This window comes from Ochotona princeps, chromosome 13, assembly GCF_030435755.1.
Source record: "Ochotona princeps isolate mOchPri1 chromosome 13, mOchPri1.hap1, whole genome shotgun sequence".
Lineage (NCBI taxonomy): Eukaryota > Metazoa > Chordata > Mammalia > Lagomorpha > Ochotonidae > Ochotona > Ochotona princeps.
This window is the reverse complement of record NC_080844.1, coordinates 65,210,725-65,228,281: the sequence shown is the minus strand read 5'-3', so window position 1 is coordinate 65,228,281 and position 17,557 is coordinate 65,210,725. Positions and strand designations below refer to the sequence as shown.

General features: G+C 52.1%; 1 protein-coding gene across 1 annotated transcript in view; it reads left to right on the top strand.

Moving 5' to 3' along the window:
* ADAM12 (ADAM metallopeptidase domain 12) overlaps positions 1-17,557 on the top strand; it is a 281,918-nt gene that overhangs the window by 184,780 nt on the left and 79,581 nt on the right. Inside the window, exons 6-8 of the mRNA XM_058671586.1 lie at positions 5,902-6,088; positions 13,588-13,653; positions 14,678-14,749. Coding sequence (XP_058527569.1) covers positions 5,902-6,088; positions 13,588-13,653; positions 14,678-14,749 — 325 coding nt within the window. The remainder of the gene's footprint in view (positions 1-5,901; positions 6,089-13,587; positions 13,654-14,677; positions 14,750-17,557) is intronic.

Sequence of the window (17,557 nt, the reverse complement as noted above, 5' to 3'; positions counted from 1 at the left end):
GCTGGGTTAGGAGCCTTGCAGCCCCATCTCCACCCTAAAGGATGCCCAGGGTCACGTCCCATACCTGTCCCAAGACCTCACTCTCAAAGCTTGAACAAGTGAAATCCAAGTCCCTAGACTGGTGCCTCCACCTGACCTCCCCACCTGACCTCTTCCATAATGAGCCCATGCTGTCCCAGGTGACTAAACCTGACTCCTGGGGACCTGCCAGGGACCCCCTCACCCACGCAGGGCCCCCCTGTGCTCCCCTTACGGCACTGCTTCCACCCCTCCTCCCCTCCCATCACCACCCTTGTTCAGTCTCACTCAGGTTTTTAGAAGTGCCCCCCTCTGTACTTTCTGCCCCCAGTCCTGCTTTCTCAGCCTTCTTGCACATTCAAGATTGCATCTTGACTCCTGCCCCACCACCCCGAAGCCCCATGGCTCTCTGAGGCCTTGATGCCAAGCCTCCCGCCCACCCATGTGCTTGCTCTGCAACATTCCTGCAAATATGTATGTGTCACTTTCTCGCTCAGTGGCCACCTATTGACCAGGCAGGTGCTGTTTCCAACCCATGTGGTAAATGCTGTGGCGTTATTGTGTACAAAACTGCAGGCGAAACTCGGTGGCCAGAACCTAAATGCCAGGGACCTGGAATTGGAAAGTCACCCCAAACACTAGTCTCTTTCAAGCACTCAGCTCAGCCAGAGATGTGACCATCAACAGATGCAATTCAAGGACTTGATGGCACCTCCTGGATTAGACAAGAGCAGAGTCCTGGCAACTGGGCTGTTTGTGGGTAAGAGGCAGGGTGCCAGTCTATGGGGGAGTGAGCAAGGAGGTCACAGAGCAGGTGGCAGCAGAGAGGGGCACCATGAGGGCCTGACCTTCCATTCAGTACCCCGGGACCCCGGATTACGTTCTCCCTTTGTGATTCCAGTAATCACCTTCCCTGTCCCACTTATTTGTCTGAAAGAGTAACACACAGAGAGAGAAAATCTTCCATCTGCTGGCCCACTCTCCAGATGCCCTCAATGCCCAGGGCCAGGATTTGTCTTGAAGCAGGAGCAGCAGACGAGGCATCCCCGTGTGTCCAGTGAAGAGCCTTGCCTGTCAGAGAGGGAAAATTAATTTCCTGGGCGGTTCACGTGAACATTCCTGAGAATGCACCCATGGTTTTCCTGTGGTCACTGATTTTACTGCCACACATGGTGTTCCTGTGGTCACTGATTTTGCTGCCATCCTTAGTGACAGGCACTTACTTCTGCCACCAAGTTTCTCCCGAAGAGCAAGGGAGGGGAATCCCACGCCACTGCCTGGCTCGCTCGTGACTGACAGCATTGTGTTAAGACCAAGATCATTTCTTCCCATGAAATGCACCTAGCGGCTGAAAGCTACGCCAGCCAGGATCATTGATGTTTTCTAATCCTGATCTGCCAATCCCTGTTTGCTTGGACATAGTAAGAAAATTAGCGGAAGACCCAAAGCACTGAGTTTCGCCCAGTGTAGCCTCGCTTCCTGTAGGAGTGACCCGGAGTCCAGCATGGCAACAGCTCCTCTTGAGCAATGAAGAGCCAACAGAATCAACTTCAAGCTGCCATTGAAGCTGCCTTAAAGGAAAATCAAAAAACCCTGCAATGCCAGGGAGTCTGTGGATTTTCAAAGCAACAGTTCTGGTTCTCCAGCCCCTGGCTCTCTTGGTTCCCCCCTTCGCTGGCTCCCTCATTCCTCCCCAAACAGGCCCAGAGGAGGTTTGGGAATCCCGCGGGCACACAGCTACAGACTGGGTTCCTGACTCCACCTGGAGCCACCTACTGCTGACAGAGTGTTCGTGTTGGCTCCAGCTGCAGTGGCAGAGTATAAGCCTATGGGCAAGCCCAGAGCCTCGATCCTGGCAAGGCCCTGGAAGGGGTGCCCTCACGCACTCAGCCTCAGCCGAGATCCTGCGGGGATCTGCCCCAGTAGACTCTGCTGCCTTTCTCCCCTAATCAACAAAGGGAAACAAGCCTGCTGGCTTTACAGTCCGTGCTTTGAGAGTCTTCCAAGTTGCAAGTTTATGGCTGAATATCTATGACATGCAACTTAAAACAAATTGCATTTCCTTATCTAACTGGGGGCCAGCCAGGGCTGTGAGAACATCAAAATTTTATGTCTCAGAAACCCTGAGTGCTTGAGTGGTGTATCCACAGTCATTTCCAGCAATCTTCAGAGCTAAATGATTAATTATACCCAAGACAGTCCCAAGCAATTATTTAATTATGCTGTCCTGTAGGCTGCCAACTGTTTGGAGCAAAGAAAAGGCCTTCACCCCAGTTTCTCAACATCTGGCCTTTGGATGACTTAAGAGATAAAAGGAGATAGGAGAGCATTTTTATGGCTTAAGTAACAATTTTTAGAAATTTTCCACTAAGTAGAAAAACTTTCTCAGTGATGTGCTTCTTGTGATTAGAATGTGGTAACATTCTTCACTCTCAGTCTTCGGCTTTATTTAAATCGGCATCGCAATACAAAATGTGTCATTTTTCTCTTCTAGGAAAGTCTGTTTTCTAGCAAATCTGTAATTCCCTATTCAACTATTTCCCCTTGCCTATATTTTTTAAACTTTCTGTCTTAATTTAGGCTTTAAAAAATTTTTGGTTGGTTGATCAATTTGAAAAGCACAGCAACAGAGAGAAAAGAGACAGAGAGGAATCTTCCATCACCAAAATGGATGCAATAGCCAAAGCTGGGCCAGGCTGAAGCCAGGAGCCAGGAGCTCCCTCCTCGTCTCCCATGGGTGGTAGGGGCCTACGCCCTGGGACCACCTCCACTCCCTTCCCAGCTGGTCCAGGCTGAAGCCAGGAGCCAGGAGCTCCCTCCTGGCCTCCCATGGGTGGCAGGGGCCTACGCCCTGGGACCACCTCCACTCCCTTCCCAGCTGGTCCAGGCTGAAGTCAGGAGCCAGGAGCTCCCTCCTGGCCTCCCATAGGTGGCAGGGGCCTACGCCCTGGGACCACCTCCACTCCCTTCCCAGCTGGTCCAGGCTGAAGCCAAGAGCCAGGAGCTCCCTCCTGGCCTCCCATAGGTGGTAGGGGTCTACGCCCTGGGACCACCTCCACTCCCTTCCCAGCTGGTTCAGGCTGAAGTCAGGAGCCAGGAGCTCCCTCCTGGCCTCCCATGGGTGGCAGGGGCCTATGCCCTGGGACCACCTCCACTCCCTTCCCAGCTGGTCCAGGCTGAAGTCAGGAGCCAGAAGCTCCCTCCTGGCCTCCCATGGGTGGCAGGGGCTTACGCCCTGGGACCACCTCCACTCCCTTCCCAGCTGGTCCAGGCTGAAGCCAGGAGCCAGAAGCTCCCTCCTGGCCTCCCATGGGTGGTAGGGGCCTATGCACTGGGACCACCTCCACTCCCTTCCCAGCTGGTCCAGGCTGAAGTCAGGAGCCAGGAGCTCCCTCCTGGTCTCCCATAGGTGGTAGGGGCCTACGCCCTGGGACCACCTCCACTCCCTTCCCTGCTACACTAGTACCTAACCGGAGTAGAGGCAAAGCAGCTGGGATCCCAACCTGCCCTCCAATATGGGATGCTGGTGTCTCAGGTATCAACTTAACTTGCTGACCTGCAGTACTGGCCCCTGAATTTAGGATTTAAAAAATCTATTTGAGTGAATAAAAGTCCTCCCTACTCATGCTAAACCCAGAAATTTAAGTTATATTGCATAAAGAATGTGCCAAAGAAAGAGTCCGTTGTAGCCAAGTCCCGTAGAATGAGCTGCTCAGAGGAGTTTCCGGATACTAACTGGGGGGACAGGAAAACAGCTTTGTGAAATGAGTTGTCACCAGTCTGGGGATCCAAAAGTACAAAGAATCTTCACAATGGAAGCTGTATGGAAAAAATGATGTATGGATTTCAAAATTTGTTGGCTCCAAAATAAACCCATTTTTAATCCTATTTTCCCACAAGCTGTTTGAAGCAGTCTCATGAGCCAAAGCAAGTCGCTCCAAGCCCTGTTGGACTCGGGCCTTCTGCTTGCACTCAGGCCTCACAACTCCCGCTGTTGCACAACTGAGTTCTCAGAGTTTTCCAATCATCCCTGTGTTTCAGTGCCAGTCTTCCAGGAGTGATCCTTCTGCCTCTCTCACTGCCCGTTACAACTCCGGAAATGGGATTGGTGGATCAGTCCTGGAGTGCTAACAAGCTGATGAGTCCTGCTCAGGAGAGCCATGCGACTAGCCCAGCCCTCTTCCTTCCCTGCCTTCGAAACGCTATCATTCCATTAAGATTGAAAAATGACTCCACAGTCACACACCATCGGGCCATCAGTCAGTGTGGGCTGAACGAATAATGGAACCAACAGCTGAGCTAGAATAGACGGCGTAGGAGCACCTTCCAAATTCCAAGTGTGATTTCATCAGCCACTTGTGCAGGACACAGTGCGTTCAGGCCTGCAGGCCTGCAGGCCACTGCTCTGTACTCTAGAGTTGTCAGAACCAGAGCTCTAAGCCTGCAGTCCTCAGTCCTGAACCTGCTGCAGTGATCTGGAAGGTGTGTGATTGCCTGGATTGTTCTAGAGAGAACCTAAGGAGGTGCATGTCTCCTACTAAGTTCCATGATGTGGCAATAGGGAAGAGATTCTGGCCAGCCGGCTGAACCGTGGAAGGTACCAGAGGCATGGGATGGGGGGCAGTCATCATGCACTATTAATGAGTGCCTGTCTCTCAGAGACTTTGAGTATCAGGAAACCCTGCTGGGAAGGATGTTACCGCTCAGGGAGAAAGTGATAAGACACCCCTGAAGGTCAGGATCCCTGTTACTTGGAGGATGCGGACTCTCATCACTGGAGTGGTCCATCTCCAGGCAGCAAGGACGCACTCTGCAACCCCACAGTCACACAGCGTCATGGGCACCTCTGTCTTTCCACGTGACATTGGCTGTCCACTGTTTAAAAGGATTGATACTTTTACTCCCAAATCTGACCGTTGGCCCAAGGGGTCCTTAACTATTTCATTCCCAGAAGTGCATTTGTCCCCTGCGTGCTGTGTTTTCTAGGCCAGGTGCATTAACAAAGCATAGGGTTTTCCTCTTTGGAATAACACACTAGCAGAGCCTGATTCCCACACATGCCGCTGGCAGGAAAGCCAGCTGCCACTCTCAGACATATCTTCCAGCCTCCTGGGGCTAACGCTCTGATGGATGTCTTAGCCACTGGGGAGGTCTGCCCTAGCCTCATTTCACGTGTAGAGAGGCCAAGGCTCAAACAGATTCGGCAGCATAGTCAAGGCCACAGGGCCAGCGCGTAGCAAAGCTGACGCTGCCTGCCTCTTAGGGGCGCACTTGGCCTCGGGGCTGGCACACCTCAAGCTGGCTGGCCCCAGCGCTGTGAGTGTCCACCAGAGCTGGAGGTGAGAACTTAGCCTCCAGCAGGCAATTCCAAGGCTTTGGGCAAGCACGTTGGTTCCTCCGCCCTCCTGTGCACAGCTCCATGAAATTAAATAAGCAGAATACAAAAGGATGCCACCTCGTGTTCATCCTTATGTCAGAAACATGACTGATCAGGACACGCACTTTAGAGGCAGACATTTCTTCAAAAAAGACTTCCCTTCTGAATTGCTTTTGCTAATTAATCCAGAGAGACTGATTGGCAGATGAAACATCCTCATTTGTTCTTCCTGGCGGTGCATCTTTGAGACACAAAAAGAAAAAGAAAACTAGCATAAAGACACAACACAGTCTATTCTTTACATTAAATATTGCAAACCAAAAAAAAAAAAAAATCCTCAGACTTGTTTTGCAAAAGATGTTAAGAAACTGAATCAGTATGTTCCTTCTGACGGGAAGCAGATCACACGGTACGGGCTGGCCTCTCCCCTCCTGTTCGCTCTGCCAGCCATAAACCAGAAGCTGCTCTTAAAATGCATATATTCTTTTTTGCTTCCATTTCGACAGGGGACTTATAGTGTTTGAAAATAAAACCTACATCCTAGAGCCAGTGAAGAACACAACCCACAGCTACAAGCTCTCGGCAGCGCAGGGCCTCGGGAGCTCGCAGGCGACGTGTGGATGGCACCAGAACTCGTCACGCCTCCCTGCCGGTCACACGCTCCCACCACCCGCTCAGATGCCGCCAAGAAGGGTATGAGAGAAGCCTTCCTTGGTCCTTCGGGGAACTGAGGGGGGGGGCCCAAAAGTAGACACTCCATGCCAGATAGCTGGAGGTCTTGTGCCACCTGTGCCCGCCTGGGTAACTACAACCCCTATTGGTCAGGAGGAGGTGACCCCAGAGACCATTTGCTGGAATTCCCACTGCTGCATTGCAAGTGCCAGCCTCGGCCTCCTGGAGGAGCAGGTCACTCAGGTCACTCAGGCCAGAGGGCATTGACATCAGCTCTGCTGTCTTCAGCGAACCCCCACTCAGGGCCTAGACCAGAGGTTCGGCTCCATTATGCAAAGAAGATGAAATGGACCCTGAGCCCCTCCCAGGCTGCTCTCCTGGAAAAAACCCATTTCAAAGGTTCCTCACTAGCGAGTTGGTGTGGCAGCAGGGTCTCAGAGTAAGATGCAGAAAATTCTCGGTCTCTGCCACCTGTTCTCATGGTGCCATAAGGAGCCCCGCTCACCCCAAGCCACGCTGACCACACCGGCTCTCCTTGTTGACCACACAGTCTGTCTTTTCCAGCCTCCTGTCCCTGTGGCGGCTGGACAGAGCGCATTGTCTGTGGGGTCCTGGGCGGCACAGGGACTTCCCTCCTACAGCACCAGGAAGCCCCCACCTCCAACAGTGGAGAATCCCGAGCGAGGACCTACTGTGGTCCTTCCCCAACCTGGCCAGAAGTCTTGAATTTAAATGAAAATGAAACCACATAGGCAACATCGAAAGTTTTCTGATTTGTTTTCTTTATTTCCAAATCCTGTACTGACTTAAAAAAAAAACCTAAACAAAGCAGAAATCCCACCACACGTGTTTCTGTGGGACTGTCTGAGGACACGTTCAGCAAGGTGCCACTGGACGCGGTTTGTCTCTCTCAGCTTTTTCGTAGACCACTGCTTAACTGTCGACAGCTCATAAATATTATTCTTGGTTCATTTTAAATCATTTCCCAGGAGCTAAGATGGCAACGTATCCCGTAAAGCAGCCACCTGGGACGCTGATATCTCAGATGGACACCGGTTCAAGTCCCAGCTGCCCTACTTCTGGTCCAGCTCCCTGCTAATGTGCCTGGGAAATCAGTGGGAAAGCGTTTGGGCCCCTGTACCCACATGGGAGAACTAGGTGAAGCTCCTGGATCCTGGCGTAGGTCTGACCCATCCCTGGCCATCGTGGCCATGTGGGGAGTGAACCAGCGATAAAAGATCTCTGTCTCTCCCTTTCTCTCTCACTGTAAATGCCTCTCAAATAACGAATAAATCTTTTTTTAAAAGACTTATTTTTATTTTTTATTGGAAAGTCACAGAGAGGAGAGACAGAAAGATCTTCCATCTGCTTGTTTAGTCCCCAAATGGTCACATAGATGGAGCAAAGCCAATCTGAAGCCAGGTGCCAGGTGCCAGGAGCTTCTTCTGGGTCTCCCACGTGGGTGCGTGGCCCCAAGGCTTTGGGCCATCCTTTATTACCTTCCCAGGCCACAAGCAGGCGCTGGAAGGGAAGCGGAGTAGCTGGGACAGCAACTGGCGCCCATATGGGATCCCGGTGCATATATAAGGCAAGGACTTTTGCTACTAGGCTACTGTGCTTGGACCTAAAATAAATCTTTAGAAAATAAGTATATCTCAGCATGCCCCACATCTGGGACCTTGGGCGGGTGGGAGACTGGGTGGGGATTCTCCCTCAATATCCCCCTTCACCTCAGATACATAAATAATATAATAAAACATATATTAAAAAAAAAAAGAAAAAGAAAATAAGTATATCATTTTTCTAAAAGTTTTCCTAAATGGTTTGTTCTTCTTCTGTGTTTTAAGATTTATTTATTTTTATTGCAAAGTCAGGTATACAGAGAGGAGGAGAAACAGAGAGGAAGATCTTCCATCCAATGATTCATTCCCCAAGTGGCCACAACGGCCAGAACTGCGTCGATCTGAAGCCAGGAGCCTGGTGTTTCTCCCAGGTCTCCCATGCAGGTGCAGGGTCCCAAAGCTTTGGGCCATGCTCAATTGCTTTCCCAGGCCACAGCAGGGAGCTGGATGAGAAGCAGGGCCGCCAGGATTAGAACAGACGCCCATATGGGAGCCCGGGATGTGCAAACCAAGGACTTTAGCCACTAGGCTACCGCACCAAGCCCTGTTCTCATTCTGAAAATGCTGCTCAGGCTCTCCAAACAGCTCTTTTTAAAAAGTTTTATTTATTTATTTGAAAGGCAGAGTTACAGAGAGACAGAGAAAGAAAGGTAGACACAGATCTTGCTTCCATTGGTTCACTCCCCAATGACTGCAACGCCAGGGACAGCCAGGAGCTTGGAGCCACATCCAACTCTCCCATGTGGGTAGCAGGGACCCAGGCACTTGGGCCATCCCCCACTGCTCTCCTAGATGCATTAGCAGGTTGCTGGATGGGACGTGGAGCAACTGCAACCCAAATCCATATGCCTAAGGGATGTTGAACTCAGCACACCGCAACACGGGCCTTGCCAGACTTCTCCTAACGGACAGGTTGGGGGCTTTCCATGTGACAGTGCGCTGTGCTATAGTTCACCTGTGGGAGCGGTGTGTGTGTGTGTGTGGCCGGAAGTCCTCTGTTGACCCCTATATTCCCAAGCATTCCTGATGTAAATGCAAAAACCCTGGAACCTCTTTTTTTCTGCTTCTGTTCCATCAAAGGTGGGGAATCGGATTGAGGCTGACCTTGACCTTGACCGTTGGTGGGCAAACAGACCTAGAGAAACACCTGCGTCCTTGAGCACCTCCAGCTCAGGCGGGTTTTCTTGCTGGGCTCCTGCCCACTGTCTACAATGGAGAGCTGAGTGGCAGAGGCTGCAGGGCCTCTGTGCTGCCCTGCTGATGATTTTGCCCTGGGTTCCAGAGCCCGGATGAGAGGAGACGTGATTAAGCTGTAACTTCCCCAGTCGTAAACAAGCAGGACATTTGCATTTGGCTTGCCAGGTGCCTGAGTCCCTTGTCGGCCGCACTCTGTCTGCATTTTCAGATTTATAACTTGACGGTTTAAATGATACTCGAACCTGTTTCCCATCTCATTTGCAAGCAGGAACTTGATCTGTACTTGCCAACCACATTTTAATTCTTTAAGCATATAGCTCTCTAGAACTATGATTGTCACAGTAATTTCCTCTCATTTTGACTTGTGGAGAAATGGAGAGAGCCTGAATAACAATGTTGTTGTGTTAATAATGCGTATTGACGTGTAAATGAACCTTTAAATTGAAAAGGAACGCGGGCTGCCGTTCAGTTCGGTTCTACATCTCTGTCTAGAAATAGCCGGGACTGTTTTATGGAAGAGAAAATGTCCTTGACTCAAAATGCCTGTTTGTAATGAAAATGGCACCAAACATGATTTTCAAAACACTGGGAACTTCGGGAACTGGAATGACACCGAAGACTGTTTTGGATGGCTTCATGACGCAGATCACAGACCCCTGGTCCAGTGAGACCGCACGCCTGTGCCCCACGCACGCCCCCCAATCAGTGCCACCATAGTTAATCTATCTTGTTCACTCATTTTATTCTCTGCCCCCACTAAGTGTTAACTCATGCAGAGATGTGTTTTCTGCGGATGTTTGTGCTTTCTTCTCCCAAGACTGTTAGGAATAGTCCCCCGGGGACACAGCAGCTCCAATACAGACCGGAGCTGCTGTTAGGAATAGTCCCCCGGGGACACAGCAGCTCTAATACAGACCAGAGCTGCTGTTGGTCATTTTTACAAGACTCTGCTTTAGGCTGTCATGAAAGCCCAAGGAGTTCCTGGAAGGGCATGCAGCCCAGGAGCTTGTCTGCTCCCCACTGCAGAGTGTGGAGTCTGGCGCAGAGCCCTGCACCCACAGGCTCACCTGGGCTCCAGGCCTTCCCCTCAGCCCGTCAACTGCGCCTTCCAGAGCCCAAACTAACTTTAGCCTCAGCAGGCGAGCTGCGAGCACAGATCCCACAGAACCACCACTGGGAAGGTCACATAATACATCCCAAACACAGATGTAAACAGCTTGGGCGTTGCCCTTTCTTTAGGGGTTGGGGCACCATTGCTCCCTCTGTTGGTACAGACAATTACAAGGCTGGGGAAGAAAGCCGCTGCCTTTTGCTGGAAGGGGAGTGTTCTGATGGAGGTCCCGAGTCAGGGTAGCTCATGCTCTCTCGTGCAGCATGCTGTTCTGTTGCAGTAACAGCCCATTGTGTGGGGGTCTTCAGAAAGTTCATGGGAAACAAATATTGCGGCCAAAACTTGGCATGCCTTTCCAAACCCAGGCAGGAAAACAAGCTTACCTTTGAATTCCATTATCCACAAGCCATTTGAAGCCCCAGCTTCAAATGAGCAGTAACAGTAGTATCCATTGTGGGTAGGATCTAGAACCCACTGAATCTCAGGCCCTGGCCAGGACCTGAGCCTTGCCCTTTGGGAGAACCAGTGGTTCTCACTCAGGTCCTTGGCTCTTGCGTGCAGTTTCAGTACTGCCCCCTGGGACCCTATTAGCATCTGGCCCGTGAGCCCCAGCCTCCAATTTCCAGCATGTTCTCTTTGTATCTGCTAGGCAGGTGTCAGGGGTCATATCCCATGGGTATGATCAGTGTCACATCCCCACACAAGTCACTGGTTAGTGGCAGACTAGGGAACAAGCCTGAAGGCTCAGCTTACCAATGAGAGTCAAGGCCAGCAGCTGATGGTGACTGCCACTCTCAGGTTTCTGCTTCTCGTTCTTTGCTGGTCGTGCCAGCTGGGGCAGCAGGGGCTCTGGGCCCATTGTTAGGGTTGTTGGTCATGGCCTGGTTCTGCCTCCCCTGCCTGGCTTGGATGTGTTCGCCCGGCTCCCTTGTTACTGCCCTCCCCAGGTAAAGCCCTGGCACTGCTCTCCCGGACCCTCATCACCATCCTGGTCTTCTGGTCTCCTGGCAGCCGCAGTGATGGTTAGAAATCTCCCCGTTGGGCACTCCAGCTGTTCAGAGCTGACGAGAGGATTGTTCCACCTCCCTGCTGGGGCGGGCCCTGGCCCTGACACGTGTCCAGCCTCATCTCTTCCACTCCTTCCCTCTATGTTGCTGCAACACACCAGCTCTCCTCAGCACCAGGACTTCCTGCGGCTTCCATTCACGCGCCCAAGCGTGATCCACCTACTGCTTCTCCTCCCGCAGCAAGCACAGCCCTTCGCTGCCCCTTGCTCGTGTCTGTTGCAGAATCCTATTTCACAGAAGCCTTGCTTTCTGCTGCTGCCTCCCTGCCTCCCTCCTCCTGAACCCCTCTAGAATGTGGACTTGGTGAGCGCAGTGACCTTGGATTTGTGGTTTGTGGTCTGTGCCCAGCGTCCCACGTGGAGTGCTTGTAGTAGATGAGTGTCAACATCCTAGCTCACGTGAAGAAGGGACTGGCTGTGACCCTGACCTTGGCTGGCCTGTCCAAGTTCACATAAAAGCGGCCTCCCCTCGGGTGGCACTGATAGGATACCTTGGTTTCCCTTGGAGACAGGACTGTGGGGCTGTTCTCCCTGGCTTCAGGTCCTGCTTGGGAAAGGGCTTGTATTTCCAAACACCACCCCCCACCCCACCCTGCCGAATGAAAATCCAATCAAACAGCCAGTTTCAAATGTTGGTTTCCATATCACAAATTTAAATATGATTCATTTAAAAAAAACTGGACAGCCAGCTCGGTAGAAGTCATGTGAAGGTCATTTAAGCCTCTTCCTGTGTGTGCCACTGATGGGGACGAGACGCTGTGGCCTGGAGCTGACCACTGCCTCTGTGGCTTTTTATTATGATACGGTTAAGTTTCTCTCTCAGCTTGCAATTCTCCAAATTCATGAGAAAATGTGGACTTCTCTGAAAGCTGCAGAGACAGGAAAATCGTGTTCATGTGTTTGTTTTCATTATCTGGAGTTGTGTGTTTTCCAAATGACCAGGCGAGGCCAGTTGGAAGGAGCCCTGGGCTGTTGTTGCAGCTTTCTGCAATCTGAACAGCCAGAGCCTTTTCGATGATGGATTAATGCACTTCTCCATTTTCTAGAGCAATAGATTTCTCTGTGTAATTAGCTGAGTTCGTTCATGGTGAATCAGGGATTTGTGGACCGGAGAAAGCTGTCCACTTCTTTTGCCCTTGGGTAAGGGCAAGGGTGAGATCTCATTCTCTTGGCACCAGCGGGGACGTGAGCCACCCATCATTAGGACTGCTAAGCACCCCTGCAGCACAGCCCTGAGAAGTTTGACGTTTTCTCATTGGAACGCTGTAGACCTCACCTCTTTCGGGATGCTCCTCTTTGCCTTCCTCCATAAGGGTTCTGGATTTCGCCAGGGACACCTGAAGCCTTGGTTCGGCACAGGTGGGCAAGTGGCTGCCGGCCACAGACATTGTTCTCTCACAAATCTGGAGGATCCAGGAAGGAGCAGCGTGCACTTGTTAAAGATGCTTCCCCCAGGATTACGTGACTAGAAAGCCGATTCGAGGCGCGCGGCGCTCCTCTCGGCTCTTGTCAGAACAGCCAGAACACACCAGTTTGCAGCTCCAGGCAGGCTTGCCATGAGCTCTGACAGCAGGGTCCCAGCCCCAGCCCACTCCCATTTCCTGCACTGCTCTTTATTGCAGAAGCGGGAGATGCGTGTTGCCTTTGGAGACCACCCTGTGAGTTGTTAGGGTTCTCTGAAAAACTGCCTTTGCCATCCTCCCAGTAGTTCATGGGAGAGGGTGGGTGCCTTGTGAGGAAGTTTGGTGAAAATGGAACCTGCCTCCGAGGTGGCACTGCTTTGGCAGGGGTTCACACCTGCGTCGCCGGAACCTTCTGCAGCCCCGCTTCCGTCCTCCTCCCCACCAGCCGCTGTGCTCCAGGGACAGCTTAGCCCTGTCTGGGCCTGCTCATTCATTCTCTTTGCCCTCTCTGTCCTTTTCCTGGCCACTGGCCCATCTGCCCACCTGCTGCTGCTTCTCCCACCTACTCCCATCTTGCATGGCTTCTGTCCTAAATGCTTCACTCCATGAAGTGGGCACTCACAGTACATCCTCCCCAGCTTGTCACAAGTCACAACATGGTCCAAGAGGGCCAGCGCAGCATGGTAACTCTGACACACCAGGTTCCAAATTCTTTAATGACCCTCAGATGCGTTGCATGTGGTCTGAGATGAATAGTCGCTGGCTGGGTTCCAGGGAGAGCCTTGGGCTTGTTTGTTTATGGCTTCGTTCTGTTTAATAACGATCTTGACTTTTTCTAATCCCACAAGCGCTGATTCAGTGGGAAGGTTAAACTCCTTTTCAGGGATTTCCCCGGTAGAAATGAAAATAGTTTGCTTGTGCGGCGAGAGTTTTACTGAAGCATTCTGGGGGCTTGGGGTGGGGAGTGGAGGCCAACTTCCAGGAGGTGGGGAGCAGGAGCAGCCTGTGGGCTTGCTGCAAGGCACAGCAGCCTCCAAGCTGGGTTAGCAAACAACGACAGGGCCCTGGAAGCCCTGGGCAGGAGGCAAAGGAAACTCAATTCATGTTTTACTTTTTGGCAGCGTAAGAGAGAGACCCTCAAGACGACCAAGTACGTGGAGCTGGTTATTGTGGCCGACAACCGGGAGGTAAGAGCTCCTGGAAAGTCCTCGGGAGAGTTGCTTTTAAAAAGGGACTATGTAGCAGGTGAGTGTGTGCACTGAGGGACCATGCTCTAGGTGCCCCGAAAGGACCCCCTGAGAGCGGCTTCCTGATTCTCTGAGACATAAGGTGCTCAGAGTTGGATCTGTTACTATTAAAGGGTAGCACGCCCTGCAGAAAAGGGGCAGAATTGCTTTGGAGCTTTGCGCCCCACCCAGGATTCCCTGGGGCCAGCCAGGGGGTGCTTCTAGATAGAATTCCAACATGTTTTGCAGACAAGTTCGGTTTTTAAAATGCTTACTTTGTCTTAAAGCGAAATAAATGGAGGGAGAATTGAATCTATAGAGCCACAAGGAAAACCTCCCTCTTTGCTGTGGCCTGGTATTACATAAGGGGTTTTCCCCTTTCAATTAACTTTGAATTCATTTTGAGAAGGTTATCTTCACTGTGTTTATTCAATGTCTCCCTGACATAATATGAATTAACTAACATTTCCTTAGAGATTGTTCCACACTGTGAATACAGTCGGCTTGGTCATTTCTCCACGAATGGATCCCAGGCTGGGTGTTCAGCTCATAGGAGACAATGGGCGCATTGGGCAATGATGTCCTCTGTGCCCTTGGACGTGTTGCCTGGGGCTTCTAGTCCTTAGGCAATTTGATTTTTAAAAACAAGTGTAAAGAAAATTTCTCAAAAGTGAAACCCTAGCTGCTGGTAGGAGAAACGGCTTTGGGTTTCCTCCTTGTCCATCTTCTCTGCGCCCAAGGGTGTCACTGTCCCCGCCATCTGTGAGGCTGGAAGAGCTGCAGAAGCTGCTCTCTTGGAAGTCCTTGGCGGGAACAAGTTTCCAGGAGCATTGCGGAGTCCCCAGACGGGGAAGGAGCCACGGGGATCCACGGCAATCCCCGGGGGTCCAGGAGGGGCCCCAGACTGAATGTTTCCAGGAACCTCGGTATAGAGTCTTGATTGATAATCTTGCCATTATAAATGCTGACAGTTCACGTCCTTAAGTTTCAGAGACAAGGAAAGGACCTGGACAGAGTGAAGCAGCGATTAATAGAGATTGCTAATCACGTGGACAAGGTAAGCTCTTTCTGAAGCAGTTAAAGCACTCAGGTCACTGGGCTGTTTGGGAATGAGGGAGGAAGCGCCGGAGGCCTCTGAGCACTGGACTGTCCTCTGAGCACTGGACTGAAGCTCCCAGAGGACTGTCCTCTGAGCACTGGACTGTCCTCTGAGCACTAGACTGTCCTCTGAGCACTGGACTGAAGCTCCCAGAGGACTGTCCTCTGAGCACTGGACTGTCCTCTGAGCACTGGACTGAAGCTCCCAGAGGACTGTCCTCTGAGCACGTGAGCCCCAGGTCCCCCGCGGCTTCTGCATCATGGTGGCCTTGGGGACATGGCTTGTTCTAGGCTGTGTCTGATCAGCCTTGCAATCTGAAGGGATCTTGGACTCCCTGGTTAAATCCTGAGAAGCCCAGTGGGGCTGCACGGGTCGGGGCGGGAGTGGAGAGGGGCTGTGTGCCTCGGGACATCAGCCTTTGCAGAAGTTCCCCTGGGGTTCTCGGGTGCAACCTGGCTGGCCACCACTGTCCCCAAAGCCACCAGGCTTCTCAGCAGTGCTGTGCCTCCCACCTGTGGGAAGGACTGGCGGCCTGGGACAGTGCATGAAGGCTAAGGGACCTATGGTCGCTGACCTGAACTAGCAGGAGCCTCACAGCATGGACCAGGAGGGTGCTGCCCTGTGGCCACTCTAACTGTGTTTCCAGGCACTCCTGGTATATTCCACTGCGGTTTTTCACATTTACAGAAAAACTAAGGCAGGCCCATCTCTCACACTACAAGACCTTCTGCGCTGTCCCGCAGCAGTGTGCCTCCAGAATTCAGGCACACAACGGTCCCTCCACACACAGGTCATGACTTCCTAAAGAAACAGGCGGACAAACCACTCAGCAGCGTCCAAGGGGATGGGCCCTAGCTCCGTGCTGGGAATGGAGGGGATGCAGAGGAGTACATCTCACTTCTCGCTGGGTCAAGGGGTCTTGGCAGGGAGCGACTGCAGGGAGGTGAGTGCGATTCACCTGCAGTGGAGCAGGGTGGACTCGGTTTGCTCCCCGCCAGCCCCGAAGTGGCCAGGAGTTCCTGATGGCTGAAGGGAGGATGCGTGTGTGTGTGCCTGCTCACATGTATGTGCAAATGAACATGTGTGTGCTGTGTTGTGCAGCAAGTGTGCACTGATGTGCATTTGTGCATACATGCTCTTGTGCTTGGGTGAGTGTGTAAATGCAGCGTGAGCAGGAGGAGAAGGGACTGCAGATGTTTCAGACTGACCCAGGCCCCCGTGTGGCCCAAGGTGTTTTGACTGCACTTAGCGCTCAGGGAAGAGGCAGCTGAGCCTTCTTAAGCAGTGGGGAGGCCCACTCGGGCAGTCAGAGAAATCCCTGCAGTGTGTGTTTAAGGTGGAGTCGCCAAAGCCAAGTGGGGCTGGAAGGAGCCTGCTGCACAATGAGGAAGCCTGTCCTGGGACAGGGGACGTGAGGCTGTGGGACAGGTGAGGATTCAGAGAACTTTAAAGGGGAGTGGCCGCTGTAGGTGTGTTAGTGGTCACTGGGAGCCAGGCTCTAAGCACTGCGCATGCTCTCAGGAGGTGGGGCTTGTCCTGCATGGAGCTGAAGGAGCTGAGGTCTACAGAGCTCAGCAACTTGCAGAACCAGAAATGAATCTTTTGGCCTACCATGGGGCTCTTGGTCTGGACTCGGCCCACGTTCTGAGTCCAGGCTGACTCAGGATGAGAGGCAGTAATGGCCCAAGTGACCCTGAGTTTCCTGCAGTGGAGTGGCTGGGAGACGCTGCCTCCTACCCCAACAGAAGCAAGGTAGGAAGCACAGCTTTGTTGGGCACTCTGGTCAGCCAGGGCTTTGGAGGGTTGGCACTTCGGAAGTGCTTCTAGCTGGCTGGAAGAGCACAGGTGGTCCTTGATACCCTGCCAGGCTTGCTGAGGCCTTTTCAGCAGAGCAAACATCTCCCAAAGTCAAGTGGATACAGAACAATGCTGGCAATGGGCAGAAGCCTTCGAAAAGACGGCCGGTGACTCAGGAGGTGGGAGTGAGAGGTGGCTCTCAGTGCAGGCGTCGGTCTGGGGTCTCTGTTTAAATCAGGAGGGGGAGTGTCCCACCCTCCACAGGCTATGCAAGGCCCATAGAGTCATTTGGTGTGGCCCAGCAAGGAGGGACTTGAAATTCAATAAATCTACAGTAGGCTTATCTTTGATAAAGTTGTACAGCCCCCAAAATGATGTTATAAATATCTAAATGTTTCCAACCCCTGGTTTATATAATGGTTTTTAAAAGGCTGATTTCCAAGTCTCAGCCCTTTATTTATAAATATAACTGTATGTATGTATATGAAGGCATAAAAGGCTCCTTCAGTCCTGGGTTCACTCCTCAAATGGAACAGGTCAAGGCCAAAGCCAGGAGCTGAAGCTCCATCCGGGGAGTTGGATGCTATAGCACTGGGTGTCCCCACTGTGGCCAGGTGGCAGGTTCCTGCCTGTCCTCAGATTGCACAGGAGAGAGGGGACATCCTTCTCAGGCCCTGGAAGGGAAGGGAGCAATGAGCAAAGGGAACCCCTACCAGAAGTTGCTGAAAGGCCGTTGGCGATTGTTTCATCACGTGTTAGTCCAGGTCAGCTCTCTCTTCAGGTGGCAAAACCAGAAATGGGAAGTTGGGGGCTTGTAAATCACTCGCACTGTAGCTTGGAGAATGAGAGGTAGTGGAGAAGTCCTGATGGTGGACTTAAGTTTCGGGTGTGTCCAGCCCAAACAGCCCTGCCACCTCCAGCAGACCCCAAAAGTCCTCATGGGCAGCCACACCTAATGACTGGTGCCCA